Genomic DNA, 24,965 nt, shown 5'->3' on the forward strand with positions numbered 1-24,965 from the left:
ATATATGTCTATGTGTGTGTGTGTCAAGTAAACATATGCTCATGACAGATGTGATTTTTTTTAATCCAGTGATTTTGTCTTTTTGATTCTTTCTTTTAAAATTTTAAGGACTATTCATATTAAATTTAAAAAGGGGGATTTAGCCTTCAGGTGGAAAACTTATAATGGCTTCTGATCATACCGGCACTGCTTCTTCAGCATCCCTCAATGGAGACGTTACCTCCAATGAGGTGTTTTAGATCTGCACATTAGTAGTAATGCTCAAGCTCAAACACCAGGCATCTTTGACCCTCCCACCCCCACCCTGGCCTCTACGCCACCTCTCCGTCATCCCAACCCATTCCTCCCCCTCACTCTCTCTCTTTCTCTCTACTCACTGATCCCTGCTCTCTATTTCTCTCCCTTTTTCCGCTTTATTTCCCTACTTCCCATACCTATGGAATTTTTTTATTCACTCTTTTTAGGGATGGCCGTAGCCAATGATTTGGACTTGCCAATATAGGCCTCAAAGAAGAACTGGACAAAGAGCACAAAGTAGCTGAGGTACATAAGGGAGGACCACACAATGTTCTGCATGTGTGACGGACACTCCTGGCCCTGCTGCATCCACGAGTACACCAGGTAGTTGACCACACAGCCCATCAACATCTGGGTGATCTGGGTCAGTGTGATGAACATGGCGAACTTGCGGGACAACTTGAAACCAGCCGCTCGCAAGGCATAGTAAGAGTACATGACAGCGTGGACCAAATAATTCATGGTCATGAACCATCCACCACCAGCCACCATGTCTTTGTAGGAGTACCAGGAGTAGAGCAGCACAGTGATGTGGTGGTACCAGTGGAGAAAGATGAGCTTCTGTTTCCTCAAGACAATGAAGAGAGTGTCACCTGCAGGTATAAGTTTGGAAGGAAATTAAGTTGTTCGAGAAATTTATATTTCAAGAAATATATATTTATAGAGAGCACAGAGAATGAGAATAAAGAAATAGGGAAAAAAGGAACATGAAAAAAAAAATACCATTGGTCCATTCAAAATTAATAAAGGTGCTCTCAAATATCTCATCTCTCAAAAATGTAAGAAATTATGTAAAACAGCAAAGACAAGAGCACACAGTACACAGAGAAGAATTAAAATGTTTCAAACGTTTTGACTGGCTACCCAATAAATAAATAACAGAATGCATGTGAGAGAAAAAGCTGTATTTAGCCTTTTATTACCCAAAATAATGTTGAAGCTGATACTTTCAACAGTAAATCATAGTAGTTACTGTAAATGGAGACAGAAGAGAAAAGATGACATGCTAGAAGAAAAAGCTTGTTAATGGTTTATCATGGTTTGTATTACATTTAAAAAAATAACATTTCTGTGTACACTAGAACAGTTTAATCTTACATACATTAATCTTAATCTAACCTTTATTAACATGTCAGTAATATGACAACATAATGTTTTCCAGAAGTAAAATTTCAGTTTTTTTTTTGTTTTGTTTTATTTATTTATGCATTCTTGACTGTAATGCATGACCCTGTGTATGTGTGCACTGTGACACGATCATACATATTTTCATAATACTCTATATTATGCAAATATCTTGTATTATACACACTTCTGTGAGTTTAAAATACTTGGTAAATACTTTGTATTTCTGAGCATTGTGGATATGCAGTTACTGCCATTCTCTGGCATTCACAATCATGTTCATGCTGATTGTGACAACAACCAGATAGAGTGAAAAGAGGCAGTAAGTGTCTGCCACCTTCTAGTCCCACTCAGATGAACAATTGCTGTGGGTTCAAGTGTGGAGAAAATGAACCACACAAGCCAAAAAATATCTTCAGAAACATAATATATTAAATGCAGAACCATAGGAAATCAATCATTATTGATGATTTGTTAACATTTGATTAGAAAATGCTCATATATAAAATTATTAGCAGTTTCTATCACAAAAGAAAACATTCAGTAACAGTTGCCATGAATGGATGAATGAATTGTTGTCCGCTAACATGTCATTGCTATTTGATGCTTAATGTTGCCTGTCACTTCACTGACATACTGAGATGGATAAAAAAATCTTTCTCATATAACATGCCTAGTACACAACACAATATGATTTGTTGGCTTTCTGTTTTAGTTTTGGGTTTTTTTTGTAAAGTGCCTTGAGATGATTATATTGTGTTAAACTGAATTGAAATGAAGTTAATTCAATTGAATTAATTTAATGTAATTAAATATGAGATATGCCTTAGCAAATTCTTGACTTACCAAGTTCTGGTGCTTTACTAAGTACAAAGGCGTACGCCCAGAACTTGCTGACGGGCCCGTTGTAAAAGCTCTGGTCACAGACTGACTGTTTAAGCCCTTTTGTCATCAGGATGTACATCATGTAACTCCCAGTACGGATGGCACCAAATATACTAGATGAACAAAAAGAAAATACAAAAATTACCTCATACCTACAGAGTATGTTTACATAGAGCATCTGGCATCAAAACATGTATCAAAGTGTATCAAAATACACTGCATTACAATACACTTCACTATATGTGAAGTCCTATGGCTATGCCTTGACCTCTGTGTGTTGTAGCAATAGAAGGTTTTAATTAATTTGGTAAAATCTGCATATATTTTTTTTTACATATGCAATGAGTCACATACTTTCTTTCTAATTACATACTTTTTTTAATAAAACCATGACTCTGTGTTTCCTCTGAATATGAACATCAGTCAGATTACTCAAACTGATCCTAAGAAACATTTTAAGCAATGAATCTAAAGTCACAACATATGTACTTGATGTGTAAACAAGAGCTACAGCTTCAAAAGAATAAAATGCTTCTCTTTGTTGCTGCTAGTGATGTGCAAATAATCTGCAACCAATGTGTCCATACATCCAAACCCAGTCTGATTACAAGTATAGATAGGTACCATCATAACAAACAATTTGGATTAATGAAAGGGCTTGAAACTTGTTCACCTGAATACAGCAAGGGTAAGAGACCATAGCACCAGTGGTTTCCTCAACTCAAACTTCTCTCTTTGTTTCATGACATGCCGGCCCCCGAGGATGCAGGCGGCGTAGAGTGCAGAGAAAAGAAAGGACTTCTTCCTTTAAATGCAAAAAAGCAAAAGATATTAACATTAACTTTTTTATTTTGAATTGACCTCTTCTTATTGTTAATCATATTAACTACTACTACTACACCTCTTATCCCCATATTTATTTTAAAGAATAGTTATGCAAGCAGAAGTCTACAGCTTTTCCAGCAGCAGTACTAAGTACAACATACTGTTTACAAAACACAAAGAACAGCCATACTGACTTCACAAGAAATGCCTGAAGTAATGATCTAATGATCTGAGTCCAGCTCCAACTGTCACTAAATGCTTAGCTTTCAGTTTGAAGCTTTTGTTTTTGTCTTGTGATGCCTGTTTGCCTTAATTCAGTTGTCAGAGATCACTGCTGTGCCTCATAAAGTGGAGGACTTGTGCTGAAGCACCACCTGGCCATACTGAATCTAAAGAAAAGTGTTTCCCAGCTCTCAGCACAATTACAGAGCACAGGTGGCCTGACTTGACAGACTGGATGCTGAGCAGTATTAACATACGATGGGGGCATACTGCCAAAAACTAGAGCAACTCTGTCCAAAACATTGTTTGGTCTATTGGACAGAGAGCAAAATAGTTGTTTGAAGTAGCATTAACGAGGAGAAAAGTTGGGAAAAATAACTTTCATAAAGTAAAAGTTGCAGGTGCCAGTGAGAAAAGTGTTAGACATGCAGTGAGGTGGTGCAGTGGCCATAGGAAGAGATATGTGATCAACTGTATGTTGTATGGCAGTGCAGCATACGTAACAATATGTGATATGGAAACAAAACAGCAACATCCTTAGAAAAATGAATAAAATCAGCCAGGTTTGCTGTCAGAAAATCGTCTACAGGGTATTCAAGAATTCTTCAAGCCCTGGGACCAGTAGCCCTGGGGATACTGAGACATACAGATTCAGTGATGTTATTGCTCATGTATCATGAACAACATGACACTGAAATTACTCACTACATTAAAATGAAAAGTGGGAAAACGAATAAATAACTTTATTGTTTCTATTACTCTATTGCATTACATTATACATTAGGTAAATCATGCCTCTGGATAGATAATCTATTTAAAGTGAATTGTCTATAATACACAGTACACTGCACATAGCTGAATACAGTACTGTCACAGAACCATGGCATGTGCAGTGTGTAAAGAGCATATCATTTCTGTTTTGCAGTCTCAGCAGAGCACAGCAACGGCAGCAGTTAGTTTTGCTGATCAGGTATGTAGCTTGGCAAAAAGTGTACATTTTGCTTAGGCTTTGAAAAAATCCTGAGAAACTATGACTATGTAATACACAGGGAGGACAATACTCAGAAGCAGTTATTCAACTTGGTGATCATTTTAAAGGTCAGAGTTTGTAACCTTGCTCACTGACTCAGTCATGTTTAGCTGAATGCCAGTTAACAGTATTGATACATGGGCTGTATGGACTCCACCTTTACTCATTAAGAGGAAAATTATGTTAAGAATGTGAAGTTTAAACAAGTGTTATCAAGTCAATGAAGATAAGACCTAAAGTGGAATAACTGTGTCAACTGTTTAAAATAATGAACATTATTTGTCAGCATTCTAAGGATGATGGACGCCACCTTTCCATTCTTGCAGGAAGTCCACAAGATGATTTAGGCCACCTCCAGCAAACAAAAGGACAAAGCAGTCCAAGTCAAAAGGAGCTGCTTTCACAGAATGACAACAGGGCTGGACTGCAAAATGACATCACTGTTTCGGAGGACATGAGAACAGAGCAACACACAATACACAGTGGCCTACATACTGTAGTGAGACTGGGAGAACTGCAGAGGAGACACAATCTCAGCATTCAAGCTCAAAGGTCAGAATGAAACATGGTCAAAGCTTTAACTCTGCTGTCTACATTTTATATCTAATGATATCCTCCACAGGCATGGAAGATATACTAGTCATTTAAAGTTAGACTACACAACTTCTGAAAGAAGAAACACATTCATCCTCTAAAACAAAACTTTGTTTCATAAGAAACTAAACTAACACTTGCTTAAATGAGAAATAGCAGCTCTGCATGCAATACTTCTTCAATTCAACAATTAAATAAGTTTTATTGTTGAATTGTACATAAATATGTTAGTCTATAGTTCATTTAGATTTAGAGATAAAACTCTATGTTGCAATTACAACTGATTCACCTTAAGCTTAAGCAATCATAACCATAATCACATTTTCTAACTTTACTTAGAACACCTAATTTAGATTACAGCCCCTCTGAACACTACAGTACTGAGCAGTACTGAGCAACCTGCACATCTTCATAAAAACAGTATTAGCAAACAGTGACCACCTGGAATATATTATATATTATCTACACTACAAGGAGTACAAAAGTTAAGATGTGCGTCGCCTACTGCAGCATGTTTAGATATACTGTGTTGCCATCAGAAAAAATAATATAGGGTATAGAAACCAGAGGGCATGTTTAAAGCTGACAAATTGGTGAAAGTGATGGGGGAAGGAGATTTCTTCTATGGCTCTGAAGTGCTTTCCTCCTAAGCTATGTCTGCAGTCAGGCGAATCTATTTGAGACATCAGTGTGAGTTCACACCATCCCTTCATGTGCCTCTGTGTCCCTACCACTCCACCCTTCAACATTCAGATTCACCCAAGAAACAGTACTTTAAAAGAGGATCCTTCTTTAAAACAAGCTGCACTTGGTGGTACAGAATAAAAGCTGACAATCAAGTTACACATTTTTTAATAATCCAAGGGAGAAGAAATACTGTCACTATTTTGTAGAAATAAGATGCCTCACTCTTTGGGGACACACCAGAGTGACTGATCAATACAAACACTCCAGAAGTGGCTTAAAGGTCAAGACTGCTAGTATACTGTACCTGGCAACACAAATTCACATATTGTATCTTTTAAACATTTTCAATAAATCCATGCTGAAACAAACTGATGGATATGAAACGTTAAATGATGTACTAGACATGTTGGGTAGAAGGAAATACTCATCAGATACTAGAGTTTTCCCATTTTCCTCTACTTTCACTTACCAACTATAATATCTGAAACTAATAAAAGGTGAAACATCTAAAATAAAAAAAAACATTGGACATTTGATCCTGACTTTTGTCTACACAGGACAATATATTAGAAGGATGTGGCAGGAGGCTTGACTCTGCTGTTTGTCAATGTGGGCCGAGGCAGCACAAATGAAAAACTACAATGTCAGAGCTCCTTTGGGGAGGATCAGCATGGAGTAGTCACAGAATCAGCAGAGATTTTGCACTTGCTGCAAAACTGCAGCTATTACCTCCAAATAACAGAAAGCTGTAGTGGCTTAGAAGATTAAGAAATAAAAATGTACATATACATGATACATTGTGTGTACTTGTATGGTGACAATTTTCTTATTTTGTCAAAAGTTGAGCAGTATTGGTTTACGAATTTAAGAAAAGTTACGAGCTCACAGTCACAATGTCAGGTGCTCAGTTAGGAAGTTAAAGCATATCTGACACATGCTTTGCTCCTGTGTAGCTGTTATCACACAGTGTAAGACACTACGTGTTGGCCGAGTTTGCACTGCTGTCAGACATGTGCTGAATATCTTACATCATTAGATATTTACATCTGACAGTTAAGTACAGCACAGCAAACTCTACAGCTGCCCTGTGCCACTACAGTCCAATAAAAGTGTCCAGATTTAGACATCAGCTTAAAGTCTGTTATAAAACTAATTTTGTTCACCTTTTTGTTTTTTATGGTATATATTCTAGCATGTAGCCTCTTTTGTACAGTACATAACATAATGAGGATGATGAGTCCATAGACCATCCCCTCCTCCACTCGCAGTGTTGTGTAAAGCTGCTGGATAACCTGCTCTAGAACTTGCAATTGTATTAGCTGGTCCAGGAGATTTTACCCATTACATAATCCTGAGTTTGCAGTCTAAAGACGTCTGCACGCCAGTGCCAGTGAGCTGATGTCTGTCTCACCAAAGTGTGTACTCACAGAGTCACTTATGGATATGCAATTGTATGCACAACAGATGTATATTAGCATGTATGTATGCAAAGACGCTGGGTTCAGCTAGTTTATATACACACACAGATTAGATACATACTTTTGTGTGTCTCAAATATTGATAAATTTAATATACAAAGATATTATGCAGTTATTATCACAGCCACCAATCCTAGTTACTACATGCTGTTTGTACAAGCATGTATATCTACTATTGTAACCCTTCATCCAGCAATGACACATTTCAGCACTATATTGTATTGAACAGACCATACTGACAATTTTTAGCAGTGAAAAATCCACAGCAGTGGGGAAGACCATGTGATCTAACTTAAACATATTTATGATCTGAACAGTGGCTATTTAAAGGAACACTTCAGAGTCTTTGACCACAGGTGGTGCTATAAACCAGTTTTTTGTTAAACAAGTCCCAAGTTTGATTCTATTGTATTCAACTAGCAGTGCAACACAGCAACAAATAAAAACAATGCAATGAAAAACTGTAAAAGCTGATAGTTCTAAAACTGCAGCAGCTAAATGGACTAAACTCTGCATATGAGGCTGTTTATGGTTATGTCAAAATGTTTTCTGCCTATTTATATGCCAGAAGACTAATGTTGAAAAGTCTGCTACCTGGACAATTAATAACTTTTTAACAACTTTTTAAAAGCGCATTGCATAAACTGTAACATATTTACTGATTTCTGTTCACTAGCATGCACAGAAAAAATAAATAAATAAATAAAAACTATGCAAGGGACTTTGTTTTCCATTGTCTTCTTGTATTTCCTAGTCTGATGAAATTTGAAAATGAAAGTCTACTGCAACACTCAAGGCAGAGTTTAATTCCTGAGGAGCCAACCCACATTTTCATCTCTGGCCTCATGAGAAGGAGATCTGTCTCGCAAATATCAAGCCTAGGGTGGATTCTGGGCTAACATGGTCAGGACCAATCAGCTTCACCATGTGCTGCACTTGTTAAAAGGGTAGCAGCATGCAGAACCAGACTTACCTACATTTAACTGTATGAAACTAGTGAATTATTTTAGAAGACAATTTCTTCAAATTAAAAAAAATGATACATACCATGATGATGATACATGTTCGCGTTTGTTTTTAGTTTAATTGTAGAACTGCCACATGATTTAGCCCAGAATAAAAAAAATCTCGTTAGTACTTTGTATGTTAGGATATGTACTATATTCACGGCACAACTAACACTACCAAATACAAACAAAAGGAATCCTGCTGTGCTTATAAACTGTAGCTTTATTCTTACTATCTCAGCATGGTGCCTGAAAACAAATTTCATTTTTTCATTCAATTCAATTTTCATTGATCTTTAACTTTATCCACTTCTCCAATTTCCTCTGCAATGAGGCTCTAAATAATGCACCCTTTGTTAGGTGCCTATCTGCAATGGTGGCATACAATATAGAGATATATTATTCTATTCTTCTGTTCATAAGCCTCCATGCAGGAAAACATTTGCTAAAATTGAAAGTACCAAATGTATTCCAGAAAAAAGAAGTAAACAAGCTATGTAATGAGCACTGAAATGATACACTGATGCCAAAGTTAAGAAGGGTTTATCTATTGGTTTCATCCATCTAACAGCAGGGCTCTAAGATAATAGGCTGCACTGCTCTTGGAGTGAATAAGTAACATGAGACTTGTAAGGAAGAGACTTACAAGTCTCTCCCCGGCTCATTAAATACCAGGAACCCGACCTTCAAGACTAGTGAATGAGATATGATACTTCAGAATCAGAAAGGAAATGATAGGCTGCATTGAGCTAAATGAAAATAAAAAACAAAGCAGGATTCCTAAACTTGTTACAGAAGATAAAGGCAAAGGCAAAGGCAAATTTATTTGTATAGCACCTTTCATACACTACGCAATTCAAAGTAAAGTAAAGTAAAATCTGCAAAGGTGATTTTGTTATTTTCCCCTAGAAAATTATTATAATGCAACAGTAAAAACAGCAGAGCAGCTGAGTCATATAACTAGTGGTAATAAGCAAACAGAATTAATATGGTGACTACAAAAAAAACCCATTTCTTGTTCTCACTGTAGCATTCGTAGAGTCTTCATCTGTTGTTATCAGTACAGGGGAAAATTGCATTTTTGAGACCCACAGGGACTTTAAAGACCCATGGGGATGCTGTTTATCCCAAAAACACAGATTCCCAGCGACCTGCATGGTAATGAGGAGTAATGACGTCAGTGGAAGCACAGAGTGAGTCAGCAGGATGAAGATGTGCATGTAACAGCAGGTAAATAAATCTCTTTTGGATCATAAAGCCACACTGCAGGACATGACAATAATACATAATATGCCATTTCTAAACTGCAGGAGATGAAACCATCACACTGGATCATATTAAATGCAGTTTGTTTTTTTAAAAAGTACATAATCCGTGGTGGTATCTTACTCAATAACCTGATTTCTCACTATTTAATGTAATGAAATTATGTACTTTGACTTCCCATTCCGGTCTATTTCGCCATATTCACTGTCCTGTTGTTACTAATCTAATGCTTCAACCCAGGAAGATTTAAGTACCTCTGCAGTAAAGGAGTTGAAGTTTTGATATAGATGTTCTAATGGCTACAGACCAAACATTACCAAAGAATTAGGCTGGGAACACTGCCATCTCCATATATATATATATAAGTATCATTTGAAATGAAATGACATGTATACCATGTATTTTATGAGCGATTTAACAGTCTTTATCTAGAAATATGGTGGAGGCAGATTGTATGTAAAACTACAATATTTACAATATTTCATAGAAATTCAGACAAAGAACAAAAGATTACTATATACCAATACTGAATATCATATGTGACATTAATTTCATATCAATTAGCTTGTCAGGTTCAATCTGAAGCACACATGACTTCACTTTGCAGATCACTTTCAGGAACCATATGCTATGTGTTGCTAAAATAACAGGAAAGCACTGACAAGAATATCTCAAGTAAAGAAAGTGTTATTTTCCATGTTTCAAGTCATGCAGGCAAAAACTACAGTGCTCACTGGAAACTTTGAGTCAGTTTCATCACTATTTCCACATCTAATAAACTATGTCACCAGGTTTAAGTGTACGTTTTTCTTCATATGTTCAAAGTTCTTTTTTACTGCCTGATATTGGAAAGAAACAGGGATCCTCCCTCTTCCTCCTTCTAGTCTTCTTACAAGCAGTCGGCCGGTTATCTTTGATCACAATGCTGAGTTGTCTCCTGTCAGTCTCCAGGGAACACAACAGATTAGTGTACCAGTCTTCATTCACCTCGGCAAAACAATGACATGTATGTACAAGTATATGATCAATGATGTGTCACGGTACACGTTTTAAAAGGTATGCATTACTTCAGCTAACATTCTACACTGAGAAAAGGTGAACATCCCTTAGGAAACACTTAAGAGCCATATATAAATTGGACTCTTCCACATGATAACATTAAGAACAGAGAGAGAATGCCTTCTAACCAATCAGAAGTAAAATCTAGAAAAAACCCGAAGCTTTTCATTCTTTGACAATACCATTAAATTAAATAAATGCAACAATATCAGTATACCCTTGCTAATTTTCTACAGTTTCTACTAATAGCTAGACTACTGGCTAACTCCAATCTGCTCTCTGCAACAAATGTAATATACTGTAAAGCAAACTGGGTCCACTCACATTAAGCTACAACTCAAAAGCTGGATAAAAAAAAAAAAAAAATAGGAAACTAGCCAAGGTTGCATTTTAATCACTAATCTGGAATAAAAACAGTCTAGTTAATCTCATGTATGATGATAATCTCTCTGCTGTCACACACACATGCTTTTAAGACCAACTTCAAAACTCCCGGAGCAACATATACATTATTTTTCAGGCAAAATGGTAAAATCTGGTCACATCTAAACATAAATACACCATTAGTCTGTCTTACCTTCGAGGTGTGACTAGTTTTCTTGATTGACAGTCATTTCCTTCATCTTTGGTCATCAGCTCTGTCTCCATAGTGACTAATAATTATTTCAAAACCTTACAGGAAAATTATAGTACCAGTTTTATGAATCACATCTACTAAGAGCTACATTTTTCCAACGGTGTGATCAGGGGAAAAAAGCAACTGTTCACCCACAATTTTGAGTCACTGTATAAGGCAGTTCTGCTCTCACTGCAATTAGTGTTGTAACAGCAGACATTTGTCATTACATGTAAAATGTAAAACACCTTCTGTACCATCACTGATGCAACATTATTATTATTACATGATTTGGACCTATTGAAAGTTGTTTACAATGAAGCCAAGAGTAAGAATTAATGCATTTCCTGCATACAGTAGAGTAAATACAGTCAGTTATGTCTCTGGCTTTCTAAATGTGTCTGTGACTGGAAAAACCTCATGGCTAAAAAAACCTGACCTGTTTATTTTTATTTTCTTATTTTCTCAGTCAGCTGCTCCCTGAACATTATGAATGTATTTAACAACCTATCAAGTCCCATTTTCTGCAGTTGTTGCCTCCAACAGCCATGTGCACACTCGCCCAGCAGAGAAAAGTCAGCACAGCTCAGCTGCAACGTGATTGGCTAATGCTCTGTCAGCAGACATCAGAAGATGAAGGTTAGTGGCCAGTTGTCAGTACCAGGGTTTGGACAGCTCCTACACACTGCTCCCATGCTGTCTTCTCTCTCACACACAAAAGCATATTGTATTCCAGCAAATAAGAAGGAAGCTATTTTTTGTATCAAAGAGCTAAACATGTTGAAAATAATCTGTTAAGCATGACTCTACAAACGATAGAAAAACACAGATGAGTGCCTCCTGTTTGCATCCTGGTTTTTTCAAACTGAATGTGCCACTAAAAGCCTAATGAAGCCTATGCTAACTTTACGCATGACTCATTCTGTTTTGCTTAGAAGCATTTCTTGCTCAACCTTGCATGGACCTGGACAATAATGACCCTTCAGTGAGCTGATCCAAAGGATGTCTGGTTGAACTCTCACATGACCTACATATGAAATGCATCAATGCACCCAACCACAAGGCAGGATTTTCTGAACCCTAATAGCAACAGCAAAACTGCAGGTTGTGCAAATCCTGGCAGACACTATTCAAGGTAAATGATGAAAGATCTTAAATCTTTATATCATGGTTGTCATTCCAAGGTTTTATAAAACACACTGGTTTACAGTGTGAGCTGATGATAATGCGTTTATAACACTCCTATGACTGACACTGGGGTGTGTGTGTGTGTGTGCAGTAGTAAAACGCCTGTGTAGTGAAACAAAGTAAGAGCATCTCAGTTTCAGGAGGAATAAATGATAGGACACAGTTTACCAGCCTGTGGCCAGGATTGGCTCTACAGCCTACTGGGCCAGGGTTTGTCTAAACGGATGAGGCAGCTGTAGCCATGGATGACCTTTACAATACTATCGCGGTAACTAATGCCGGGAAAATAAATCACAGGAAATCAAGGACAAATCCTTCCCTTGAAAACATGTATAATGCAGCAGCAGCAGCCCGGTGCGCAGACACACTGAGCCGTGGCTCAGCTTAAAAAAGGCCCGCGTCAATGTGTTCATTTTATCACAGCAGACTATGATGGTGATGATGATAGAGAGCCTGATATAATAGGATACGGCGAGGTTTAATCCCGGATAGATTATGCATGTAACGCCGACACAGCCTCAAATTCAACCGGAACGCACGGCGATGAATTTGCAGCAAATCCACAGAAATGTGGTGCTAACAACAACGAGACGATGTGCAGCCTTACCAGTTCTCCTGCATCCATCGGATGGCTTCGTCCTCGTTAAACTGTCTCTCGAACTCATACTCTTGCAGGGCTAGCACCGACATGCTCACTGCTCTGTGCTTGTGGTCACGTTGCGGAGAAAAGACGCTACCGGCGGCGGTGGTTCTGTTTAGTCTGTTTCCTAGCAGCCCCCTGCTCGCATCGCTCGTGCGGCTCTCAGGACCTCGAGGTTATGCGCGAGCAGCTCGGCGACGCCTTCCTCCTTTACCGGGACCGAGCCTACGCCCTCTTCCTCGGCAGAGCCCTCCCCAGGTCCTAAAGCCGCCCGTTTTGCGCGCCTCAGCCTCATGCGTAATTGTGCAACTCAATTTCAGCACAGTTTACATCAAGACAGTACAGCTCGAGTTTGACTTAACACTGTCTCAGTGAACTTTACAGGTGCAGTGCTGTGCAGATGCCAGAGTCATTCTACAGCATGACAGCTATACAGCTATACAGCCAGGGCCATTGTCAGGACTCGGGGAACTATTATAAATTTTGGACCAAAAGATGCGCCAACTCTGGCACTTAAAGGTTCAACTCAAGACTTTATTTACTGGGTTAGGAGAAACAGGAACCAAAACATAAAACTAAGAGGGGACAGGTCTAGGCAGGGTAACTCAAGGACAAGAAACATGAACAGGACACAAGGAAATAAGGTACGAGGATCTACGTGAAAACATGAACATATAACAAAGACAAGGACACGAGAGCACAAGGCCGGAGGAATCTGGGTCACACACACCTGGGGAGACGCACCAGATCACACAAACACTTGAGCATGAAAGACAGGGGTCGGGGCATGAAGGTCTGGGTCACACACGCACTTCGGGAGACGCACCAGACCACACAGGGAACATGAACATGAACAGGACACAAATACAGGAGACAGGGGGAAAGAACCAGGAAATAGACCAAAAGGAGACAAAATAACTTAAACCCGGAGGAACAAAAGGCAGTCCATAAACAAAACAAGTCTAACAAAAGCTCAAAACGCTGTCTTGGCAGTACACAAAACCATACATAGCAGACAACCCGGCAACTAAAACAAAGAACAACCAAGGTATATAAGGACCGGGCACAAAACAAGAAACAGGTGAAAATAATCAAACAAATTAGATCAACGTAAGGCAAACCAGTTCCTGTCAGGATCCTTCAAAATAAAATAAAACAGGAAGTCCAGAGAAAATGGATCCTGACAGGCCATAACCAATTACAATATCAGTTTCAGCTGCTTATGACCCCAAACATCCCTGATCACAACATGATGGAATCAGTCTGGGCTTGGATGAAGAGAGTAACACATGACACAACCTAAACCTGTAGTGGATGAAGTACTCACCTCTAAAAGTATAAATGCAACAATCTAAAAAATGAATGACAAGTGAATGAATGACAAGAAAAAGCATTCAAAATTCTACTGAAGTAAAATTACAGTTAATCATCATATATTCTCTTAGATCATATCTGGTGGAGTTACTTTTAACTAATTCAGTCAAGGGGTTCCCAACATAAAGGTCACAAAATAAATCTGAGTTCTGCTTCTGCTTTGTAAATGCACATGAATTTGCTTTTTTGATAAATATTGGATGATTTTACATCTTTGTACCTTGAACAGTCCGCCCCAAAAAGAAAGTGGTTCTCTGATCACAACCAAAAACACTGTAAAATCACTGGTTTGACAGTTAATTGTAATATTTAATTATGAGCAGATGTTTCTTTTTAAACATGGACTCTTTAAATTAACTTGTAAAATATAGAGTCAAATGCAAATACTCAAATGAAAGTACTCCAAATCTGTACTTAAGTACAGCAGTAGAGTAAATGTACTTTTCACCATTGCCCTGATGCTTGAACAAACCAACCTGTCGTGTACTGTGAAAAACTGTGTATCTGGGATACTCTGTGCAAAGAGCAGCCACAGCCATTTGATTTAGTTTTTTTTTTTCGTTTACTTAACTTCATATTAGCTTATGCAATTTGTGACTCAATTAAAAGGCATGACACAACTGTTGGCTATCAGGCAAATATGATAAAATGTCAGTGTAGGACAAAAACTAGGATAAAACTACTGGAATAATCCTTTTTGCCTAATTGTTAAGTTATTTATCTCAGTGTCATTAAGAAGATAATTGAGAAATGTTTTGGTATAGCCACACAGTTTAGCCTAACTTAAAACTCACATATTGTGCCACTTTGTTATAAAACCGGCTGTTTCCCAACATGCTGAAGGACTGCGGTAATTCCTGTTTTATCAGTCAATCCAGGTGGCAGCTATTTCTTCATCTAGCAAAAAGTAAATAAGTGGAGTCAGCCTTTTGGCACTGTACAAATTACCTTTTGCCTAGACTGATTTCAAGGCTGCAGACAAGTACAAGCATATTTCACATGCCACACAATGATGCTTCCTTCAGATAGAAGGCTTTCAACTGTCCTCTTTTTTCATAAATGAGATTTGCACTGCATGTCACTACATGTCAAATCACAATTCTTGTAGAATATAAATATTGTCTTACATTATAAATGAAAATAAGTCAATCATCATTATTAGTGGCACATGCAAACATAATTTTTACTTCTCCATTTTACTCAAAATGCAAATGCAGATGTCACTGCACTATGATCTGAGCATTTAAGAAAATGTGGAACAGAACAAGGAGACTGTAGAGAAGCCACAATTTCTGATTCTGAGGGACAGACAACAGAACTGATTTCTCTAATGATATTAAAAGTGGCACATTTAATCATTGCCACACTGTGCTTTGAACTTCAACCTTGTATTCATGGGTAAACACCAAAGAGACTGGCAAGTGTTCAGGGAAAGGAAACTTGGAAATGAACTGGGCTCATAAGCTACAGTAAGCCTTAGAGCATGTCTTGTGTTTGCTGAAGGCGTTAGGAAAACAGGAACTGTTGTTTCAGGTAAGCACCTTTAACACAAGAGTTCCGTGGTGTCTTACAATTCAGTGTGCTAATGTACAAAATCAGTAAGTGGATTCCATCAAAAAGCACCATGGCAGAATACACTGATCCATAAACAGAATAAAGATATTCTAGTTTTCCTTAGTGACGATATAGTCTAATGTTTACCTGCCTTTTTAATATATCTTCATTTTAAACAAACACAGCCATCTTTGTTGTATGTAACTATCATGGTTACTGTACATGATAATTGAACACAACAATAGGCATGTGGCACAGTGCTATAATAGAGTATTTTAGAGGAAAATATTTACTTAAAATAATATGTAATAATAATATTATATCAATTTCATATTGAATCAAATCAAAAATCACTGTGACATATACTCCCCCTTCACATCTTCAACCTGTGCCTTTGTAGATTCAGCACTTCCTAACTGCATAACACCTTGTTCCTAGAGTTGTACTCTGTGTGCTTTAAATATGTCCTTGAGGCAACAACACATCTGCTCTGAAACAGAAGTGTGTTAACACAGTTCATAGGCCAACAGGACGTGCTGAAGTATTTTCACAGGGATAGATTCAATTGCAGTTATGCAGTTCCCCCCTTTATCACAGCAGAAGCATTATGCTGTATAGAAGCACTATCTGCAATTAGTAAAATGGTACTAATAATTTATTAGATAAAAGTGCTAAAAGTGAAGGCCTACTAAAAACCACATTTTGAAACATTTTAAAACAAAAGTACAGAGGGGTGTTTCAGGCTTATTAAATGCAATATTCATGCTGTCCTATTTAAAAACATAGCACATGTAAAAGTTTTCGTGTGCTTTGGTGCCACATAATACCGACAAGCAAGTGACCAAGTAGCAATTTGAACTGCTATTCAAACACACCCACGTCCTGTTATTATATATAAATATAAGTAAACATGAGCATCAGGAGCATGATAGGGGCCTTACTAGTCTATTGAGTCTATAGGGCTGGTCCTCTAGGGCCATTGTCCTGCTTGTTTTCCAATATCACTGCCTTCAGTGCCCTGCCCACTGCCAAATACCTGAACCAGGTGTGTTCAGTCTATTAGAAGTTGGAAAGTACCAATTTACTTTGTCTTTGCACACTACATTCTGATCTGAGATGGTATCTCTGGTATCTCTGCTGGCACATGCAGTCTCCCGCATAAACTGCAATGGTATTTTCCAGTTTCTGATTAGCTAACACACCTGTTCCAGTTAATCAGTTAATCAGCAGAGGGTAGGGCAGTGGTATTTGGAAACAAGCACATGTGTTGGGCACCAGAGCTTTGGGAACAAAATACTCTAGTTTATGCTTCAGTTTATTTGTCATGTTTTTATAATATACGGATGATTATTATGATAATGTATAGCTCTGCAGTGACCTTTATTTTCAAATGATAAGAATTTAGTTTACCCATTGTAAACATTGTATGGCTCCCATTGTATGGGAACAGATATGGTCCATCTTCTACAATCTGAAGTTTTGTTTTTAAATGGTAGCAGTATTAATATAAATGTATTATTTCTGGGAAAATATCCTGGAAGTGATCTGCTCCATATTCACCAGCATACTGCCATCTGGTGGTCTGACTTTTAGCCCAGCAGATCTATTCGGCACTCAAACTACATGATCTCACCTAAACAAATTGGATTCATAATTTATGGCTTACATTGCATGCCATTTATCACATATCTGAAACTGTGAATGAACCCTTGCAGTAAATCTATTCAGTAATATCTCCGAGCCATCTGTGTGACATTGGCAATAAGATAAAGAATTGGTGATATGATGTATGAGTGGCCAAGGTGAATGTACTGTTTTAACCAAAAGGGCACCAGCTGCAGTCACGGAATTGTGGAAATCTGACCTATTGGTTTAGAGTGGATAAAAACACATTCCCACTGACCTTTCCGCTTCATTACCTGCCATGATACCCCATAAATTGAGGAGAATACATTGCCGGTGCCGTGTCCTAAGATCTGCGGTTTTTTTTTTTTTTCCCCTCCATTTTTTTTCACTTGATGTACAAATTAGACTGTCTGCTTGGGTTTGTGTGTGTGTGTCTTGTGATCCCAACATGTCAAAAGTGACATATGCAATAACCTTAAGAAAGCTAAAGATAAATGCATTTGCATAATTTAATGTTTAATTTTTCTATATTCTATGAACACTGAATTATTGGACCTTATAGACATAAAGAATCTAATTATAAAATAAATATTGTCATTTGGAGACTAGTAAATCTACTGAACAAATTTTCTTTAATAGATTTATTTGTCATTGGCGCCCCCTGCTGGCTCATGCAGTCTCCCGCATAAACTGCAAGACTGGATAATGGAGAGGTTCAATAAATGGCAGTCACTGATGCATCATAATAAATAAAACCATGACATGTTAAAATTTCATACTTTAATTATCAGCATCCAGAGTCATCTTACAACTCTTTGGAGAAATTGTTACATAATAGAGCGTTGAGTCAATAGTAAATGATAATTGTACATAATAAACCAGAATTATGTTCATTATAATTTGTTTAAGAGCTGCTAAAAACTGCAACACAAATCTGTTACTTCCTTTCATTGTCGTACTTTGCAAGGCCTCTAAAAATGATTTACATAAAACAATCAATGGATGAATCACCCAAGCTGAAATATTCACTACCTGTAGACATATGAAAAAGGCTTCCAGGTGCACTTAGTTCTGTTTCAGGTGGTCACAAAACAAAATGTCTGCTGTAGGAGGCCATAAAAATACAAAACGTATGTTAAGCTGAATATTACTACTGAAATCCCCTTAGGATTTTTAAAGAAATTTTTTTGTCGTGCTCAGCAGATGATACACAGAACTAAGCAAACAGTATCAGACCTTACAACAATGCCACACTTTAAAAATGACAACAACAGTAAATAAGATCAGTCCATGCCTGCAAATGACTGCAGAGATTAAATCTTAGCTGTCATAACATTTCCTGCAGAGAGAGATAAACCTTTTAGCTACAGTCTACAAGATGCTGCTACTACAGCTACTCAGTCCGCTGCCAACCCTGGGCATAGGTGTATGCATGCATACAGTATATTTATGTCTATAGGTTATGTGTGTGGGAGGCCTTCCGTTTCATTAATGACTCTACATAGTGACACCTTATAGCAGGGATTACCACACTATGAGTTCTGGCTCTCCAACCGTGCACAGTAATGAAGGAGAGCTGTGGAGACTGGAGGCACAGGCAGCAAGTCGTTTACACTGCAGACGACAAATCTGAACGTGACTGTCTTACCAGAGATTAAAACTGTCTGAGAGAAACACACAGAGACAGAGAGGCATACAGAAAGAGCTAGCAGGCTTCATGCACTTGCTCTGTCAACCTGCTTGTGCAATTTAACAACCATGGCCTGACTAACAGTCCAGGAAATCAAAGAAAAACTATGATAAAATGTGTTGTTTTTCAAGTTTCATTTCTGTGCAGTGATCAAACTAGAGGGCATTTAGAGGCTGAAAAACCATCCACCCCAAACTGAGCAGTGGTAAAAATGTGAATAAGTCTTTTTAAAGAGAATTCAGATACTATTTTTCACAGTGACACATAATGGGAAACAGGCACAACAGCAATGGTCTGTTCTACACTAGTGTCTATTCACCCATTTGCACACACAATCAAACTGATGCTAGCATCTAAAGCACCATCAGGACCACTGGACACACACAGAGTCCCTCACACACCAATGGATGGGCCACAGGGAATAATTTGGTAACGTGAACCAGAGAAGCTGGGGATCAAACCACTGACCCTTTGGTAAGTGGACGACATATTTTACATCCTGAGCCACAGCCACTGCACTGTAACTTGAACAACAGCATGTAGGATGCTGCTTTTGACTGCTAATGTTTCAAATTAGCATGTAGACATGGATGCAACAGGTGGTGTGATGTGCAGCAGCAGAATGCCTGCTGGAAAAAGACACAGCACCTGACAGGCCTGTTCAGGTCTTGATATCTCCAAAGAGTGATGTACAAGGTTATTGGTTTCATTGTTGGACACATCTTTGACGCAAACCGATTATTACTATTTTTGGTATCAAACGTAACCTACCCAGAGATCAAGAAACAGTAAGTCAACAGCTTCTCCAGGACTGTTTATTGCTAGAGTTTGAGTTGCTGTGAGCGATGTTCCATTCTGTTCAGTCACTGGTGCTTATGCCTGGTTCTGTCTCAGTTTAATCAAAAGAATTTGCAAACATAACATGGTCAACAGGATTTCACATTAAGAGACTTGTCAGACATCAGATATCATCACTTTGCTAAAGCGTGAATCATTTTTGTTCTAAAGTACACACTGATTGTTATGAGGTTTGCAACTATACCATTAATTTTTATGAAGTCGGTGCATATTATTACCTCAGCTTCAACTGCTAATGGTGTCAAGAGTGAGATTCCAGCAGCTCCGCTCCCCTCCAGGCGTCTGTGGATGTCCAGATCCTGTGGAGATCAGGCAGACAGAGCAGATCTTAGAAAGATCAATACTCCTTAGTGGATTTCCTATATCAACCACAGTGAAATCCTACCATCTGTGACATATAGGTTGAGCGTATAAGTCACTGCTGGGTGGGATCCAATCCAACAAGTCACTCACCATACCGTCTGTTCTAGCTGGGTTGGAAATGCTGTAGACTGGGAGAAATGGATGAGTAGAACCACCAGGTACACCAGGTGGGGTTTTCATTGTTTATTTTACTTTTCACTGCTTTTCATCATTTCATATTTCTTTCTCTGTTAGTCTCTTGCTGTCAGAGCAGTACACTTATTTCCTTTATTGTTGAGCATTACATGAGAACATTGTCATGTCTGTGTGTTAAATTTGAAGCTACTGCCAGCAGTCATTGGCTTGGCCTAACATTAAGACCAGAAACCAGGACCGACAGCTTCTGAAAATAACAAAATACACCTTAAACTCTGAAACGAACAATTTACAGTTGATATAGTTTCATATTATGTCATTAGCGTCAGAGGAGAAAGCAGAAACTAAAGAAAAATAAATTAAAATTGCATCCCTGGCACACAACCCATGTAAAACCAGTGTTACACTGACTTAGTTCCCTCTAAACAAACAAGGTATAATTGAACAATACAGCTTTAGAGGTGCTGGTAAGCAGATTGTTTTCTTGGACAAAGCCAGGCCAGCTGTTTCCCTCACATGATATTTGCAATACAGACGTCTATATGTGTATAGTAGTTGCTTGTTTCCATGATCTGCTAGTCAACAGAAGTAAACACCTGTGCAGAACTGGTGACCATTCGGTTTGTGTAGAGATAAAAAAAGTAAATGACAGAAAAAAAACCCAAATATTTGCATCAGCAAAACCTGGAACTTGCAACATCTGGCTTTAAATACGAAAACACCGCTTCAGCCAACACAAGAGTGACTTGCATTGACTTAACAGGCAGAGCGTCTCCGTTTTGCTCAATGACAGTCTGTCAGTTGTGGCACAACTTGTTATAAGTTATAGGCTGGGCTTTCCAACCACAAGATGCTGCTGGCAGCATGGTCTTAAGCAGCAACAGGCTCTGGAGCTAGGGGACAAAAATTTTGTTGATCTCAGGCCATAAGCAATACAAACAATGAAAACACAGTGAATTCCATCTCAGTTGTGAGATAAATAGCTGGTTTCTGATTAAAAAAAAAACAAAGGCACGTGTATTTATTTATAGGCAGGGTTTGATTTTACCTCCTAACTGTGATCTCATAGATTCAAAATTTTGAGTCCATATTTTTTTTAAACAATTTTAAAGCTAGGTTGCCAGCAGGAAAACCTAATCAACAAATATTTTGATGTGGCATTTGACTCTTACACAGGAGACACTATTTTACACTCCATAATAATTTCAATCTCCTGCCTGTCCATAATTCTTCCTTTCCCTGGACCACATGAAAGCACAGAGGTTTTATTTAGGAAGCACTAATTACTGACTTCTAGCTTTGAACTCAACATGGTATTAGGGGGATAAATGATATAAAGCTTCTCTCTGGTCCTCTCCATAATATTCTGCATTTTATACCCAAAGATGTAATGTTTGTACAGCTGGAGAGTCAGATAAGTGTGTGGAGTATGATGTTTAACTCTACATAGTTTCCAGTGGTGCTGCCCTCACAAAAAAATACTCATGCATACTGTTCAACTGTGATTCATGAAAACATCCACATTATTTGTAAGTTTTGCATGTGACTGAAGAAACATTCTCAATGAAATTTCTAATCTTACTTAAGAGACCACTTTAGGATTACTGCCATAAAGAAAGTCAAAATGCATCCAGTTGAAATTGGAATGTCACATGAAGATACTGAAACAGTTTCCTCAATATTGACTAATTCATCCTGCGTATGAAGGGGAAATTGTATGACATGAAATGAAAAACATACTAAAACAAACAGAAGAGCTCAAGTGTAATTTTGCAGCTGGAGCTTGGGAAGCTATTCTACCAGGCTGCTCATCAGACACACAGTCCGGGTGGCTGACAGCAGCGAACAGAGGTAAACCTCAATTAAGACGTTCCAGCAGATGACAGGCCAAAAGAAAACAGTGCTGAGATGCCATCTGGGGCAGACTGTGTAAACTGAAGTTGTCTCAACATGATACTTCAGAGTAGGCTAAAATTTAGCACATTTAGACTTGTCAGGTTAACGTGAAGAGACATGAGGAAGATCTCAGGTAGTTTCTGTTTCTGCAGACTGTATTGTTTTTTTTTTATTTTCTACAAATTTTGTAGTTAGACTTAATGTTAAATAATGCCACTTATATGGCATTTTTATCCAGAGGTGTTTGAGTTTATAGCTTATTCTGCAAAACCACAGACAAATCAGTGAGCTCCATGCAGGAACACCTTTACTGAGTGTTCAATTCCTTTAGACTGCAGTTTTTTAAGCAATCATTTTGCCCAGTAAGGTACTGCAGAGGGCAAAATGTCTTAGCAATATCTCCAACATCTGTACGCTAGCAATTTGTGACCTATAGCAGGTGGCACTGAGGGATCAGTTTTTCACACCAAGGATGTTAATTAAGCTTCTCATTTTTATACCACTGCATAGTCTCTTGAGGCGCTGCTTCTCCACAGGGAAAATATGAAGTATGTTCTTAAAGATTATTTAACCATTACAGGGTATTTTTCTTTTATCAAATAAGTTCACAAGTCTGTCTTCATGGATCATTTTCCCCCCAAATTTTCAATGTCCATGAGAGCTGGTCTGCTGTTCTATTCAGCATGCTTAATGTGTAGAAATTGATTTGGAGAGAAAACATCTGAGATGTGTGTTTTGTTTTCATCTTTCTTTAATAGAACTTCAGAGAGCAGGAAGTGTGTGTGTCATGAAATTCGCCCTGGTTATCTGCTTTCACACGCTCTGGCCAGCCGCCTGCCCTCAAACAGCACCAAGCCCCCGCAGTGACAGGGGCTGAAACACACACACACACACACACACATTCACATGCATGTAGAATCACACACAGGATGCACACATACCAGCATACATGCAACAGACACCAGCATTAGATATGCATGCCTTTGTTCGCCTATTCTCAGAATATGCCGACATGAACGCCATGAAGTCAGTATTTCACAGAAAGTCTGAGGCTAAGACATTATTTATTTTGGATTGTGCAAACAAATGTGAATGTTGTTGCAGTGAATCAACAGTAAATTCCTCATTTTTCATGACATTCCTGCACAAAAAAACTGACCAGATGAATTAAAGGCACTGTGTGGTTTTAGAGTTTTGGTCATGCATCTTGTTATGGAGGACTTCTCAGGCCTTAGGTGAGGGTGAGAATGTGTGAGGTCACACCATGTGACCTTTAGCTGAAGCTGTTGGACCACCATTGGTCCAGAGTCAAAGCCCCTAGCCCACAACTCCCCACCTCCCCCAGACACACAGCAGGCCTGACCGCTGCTCTTATGGGCAACATGAAGACACAAGCTGTGTGTTGGGAGGTAACCTGTCTGTCTTCTGTGTAGCCATTATCTTCTGAAGGAGTTTGCTGTATGTATATGTGAAGATACATGACAGGTGTATATGGATATATAACCATTACCATATGTTTTGTGTAATGTGTCAGTTCTGAGAAATGAACATGTACAGATTGTGAAGAACAAGCTTGAAAACGTTTTGCATCTTATCTCATGATAAGATACATGACGAAGAAAATCATGAAAATGAGCTTACAATAATTTAAAAAATGAAAGCTGCTGTTTTCATACTTACAGACTATTTTTGAACCTGATGCATTGTCTAGTTCAAAAATAAAACAATCACATTCTGAAACATGATAAATCGGTTTAGTACCTTAACCCAAACTTCCTACATATCCCCAGATAAAGACACAACAAAAAACGTTTATAGAGAAGTAACTGTTTGATTTGCATTGGAGTCAAAACACACATGCAAATTGTTCACTGCATATAGATCACATCAAATATTAATACAACCTATAAATAGATCCTCTTAAGAGGCTTAAATTATTGACAAACATCTTTAATTCAACAAATTAAACAACAAAATCAAAATTATATCAGACATGTAATAATTCATATTGTGCATGTATGTGCAAACAGACAACTTGTGTAAATACTGTTGATTTAAGAAATAAGCCATAGTTTGAATACAGGCCTCATGAGCTTGTAACTAGAAAGATGCTCTCTGATGCAGACTATTACTAAACTATGTCAGGGCTCTTCTAAACTCGTCGCTTCATGCATTTTGAGAGCCAGTTAATTATTTAGATTGCAGGTGTAACGATACATGTTTGGATATTTGCACTCGTGGAGTGGAGGTGAAGGCTGTGCTGGCTCGGCGTCTTTCCTCACACTGGATTTCATTTTAATCACGCTGGCGGAACAAATCTCGCATCAAAATGTACTAGTGCGTTTCTAGATGTCCGAAAATGAGGCAGGAGAAGTTTGCTTTAAACAGAGGCTGAGAATTACATCTTTATTGGAACATGAAATACATGCTTATGATGCTTTTCTTGTTGTATCATGCGTGGCTGCTGTAGTTTTCGCTTCTGAATGAGTTTGACTTGAGGAATAAATTACTTTCCAGCGTTGGAGTTTAGAATATTAATTTCAGATAAAA

The 24,965-nt window shown here is 38.1% G+C and overlaps 1 protein-coding gene across 1 annotated transcript; it reads right to left on the minus strand.

Moving 5' to 3' along the window:
- Positions 1–315: 315 nt before the first annotated feature.
- elovl6 (ELOVL fatty acid elongase 6) lies at positions 316–13,089 on the minus strand. Its single transcript, XM_026331137.2, has 4 exons — positions 12,887–13,089; positions 2,981–3,112; positions 2,269–2,420; positions 316–890 (listed from the first exon to the last, which is right to left on the minus strand). The coding sequence occupies exons 1-4, from the start codon at positions 12,967–12,969 to the stop codon at positions 448–450; spliced, it is 810 nt and encodes a 269-aa protein (XP_026186922.1). The 5' UTR covers positions 12,970–13,089; the 3' UTR covers positions 316–447.
- Positions 13,090–24,965: the final 11,876 nt, after the last annotated feature.

Source organism: Mastacembelus armatus, chromosome 10 (assembly GCF_900324485.2).
Source record: "Mastacembelus armatus chromosome 10, fMasArm1.2, whole genome shotgun sequence".
Taxonomy (NCBI): Eukaryota; Metazoa; Chordata; class Actinopteri; order Synbranchiformes; family Mastacembelidae; genus Mastacembelus; species Mastacembelus armatus.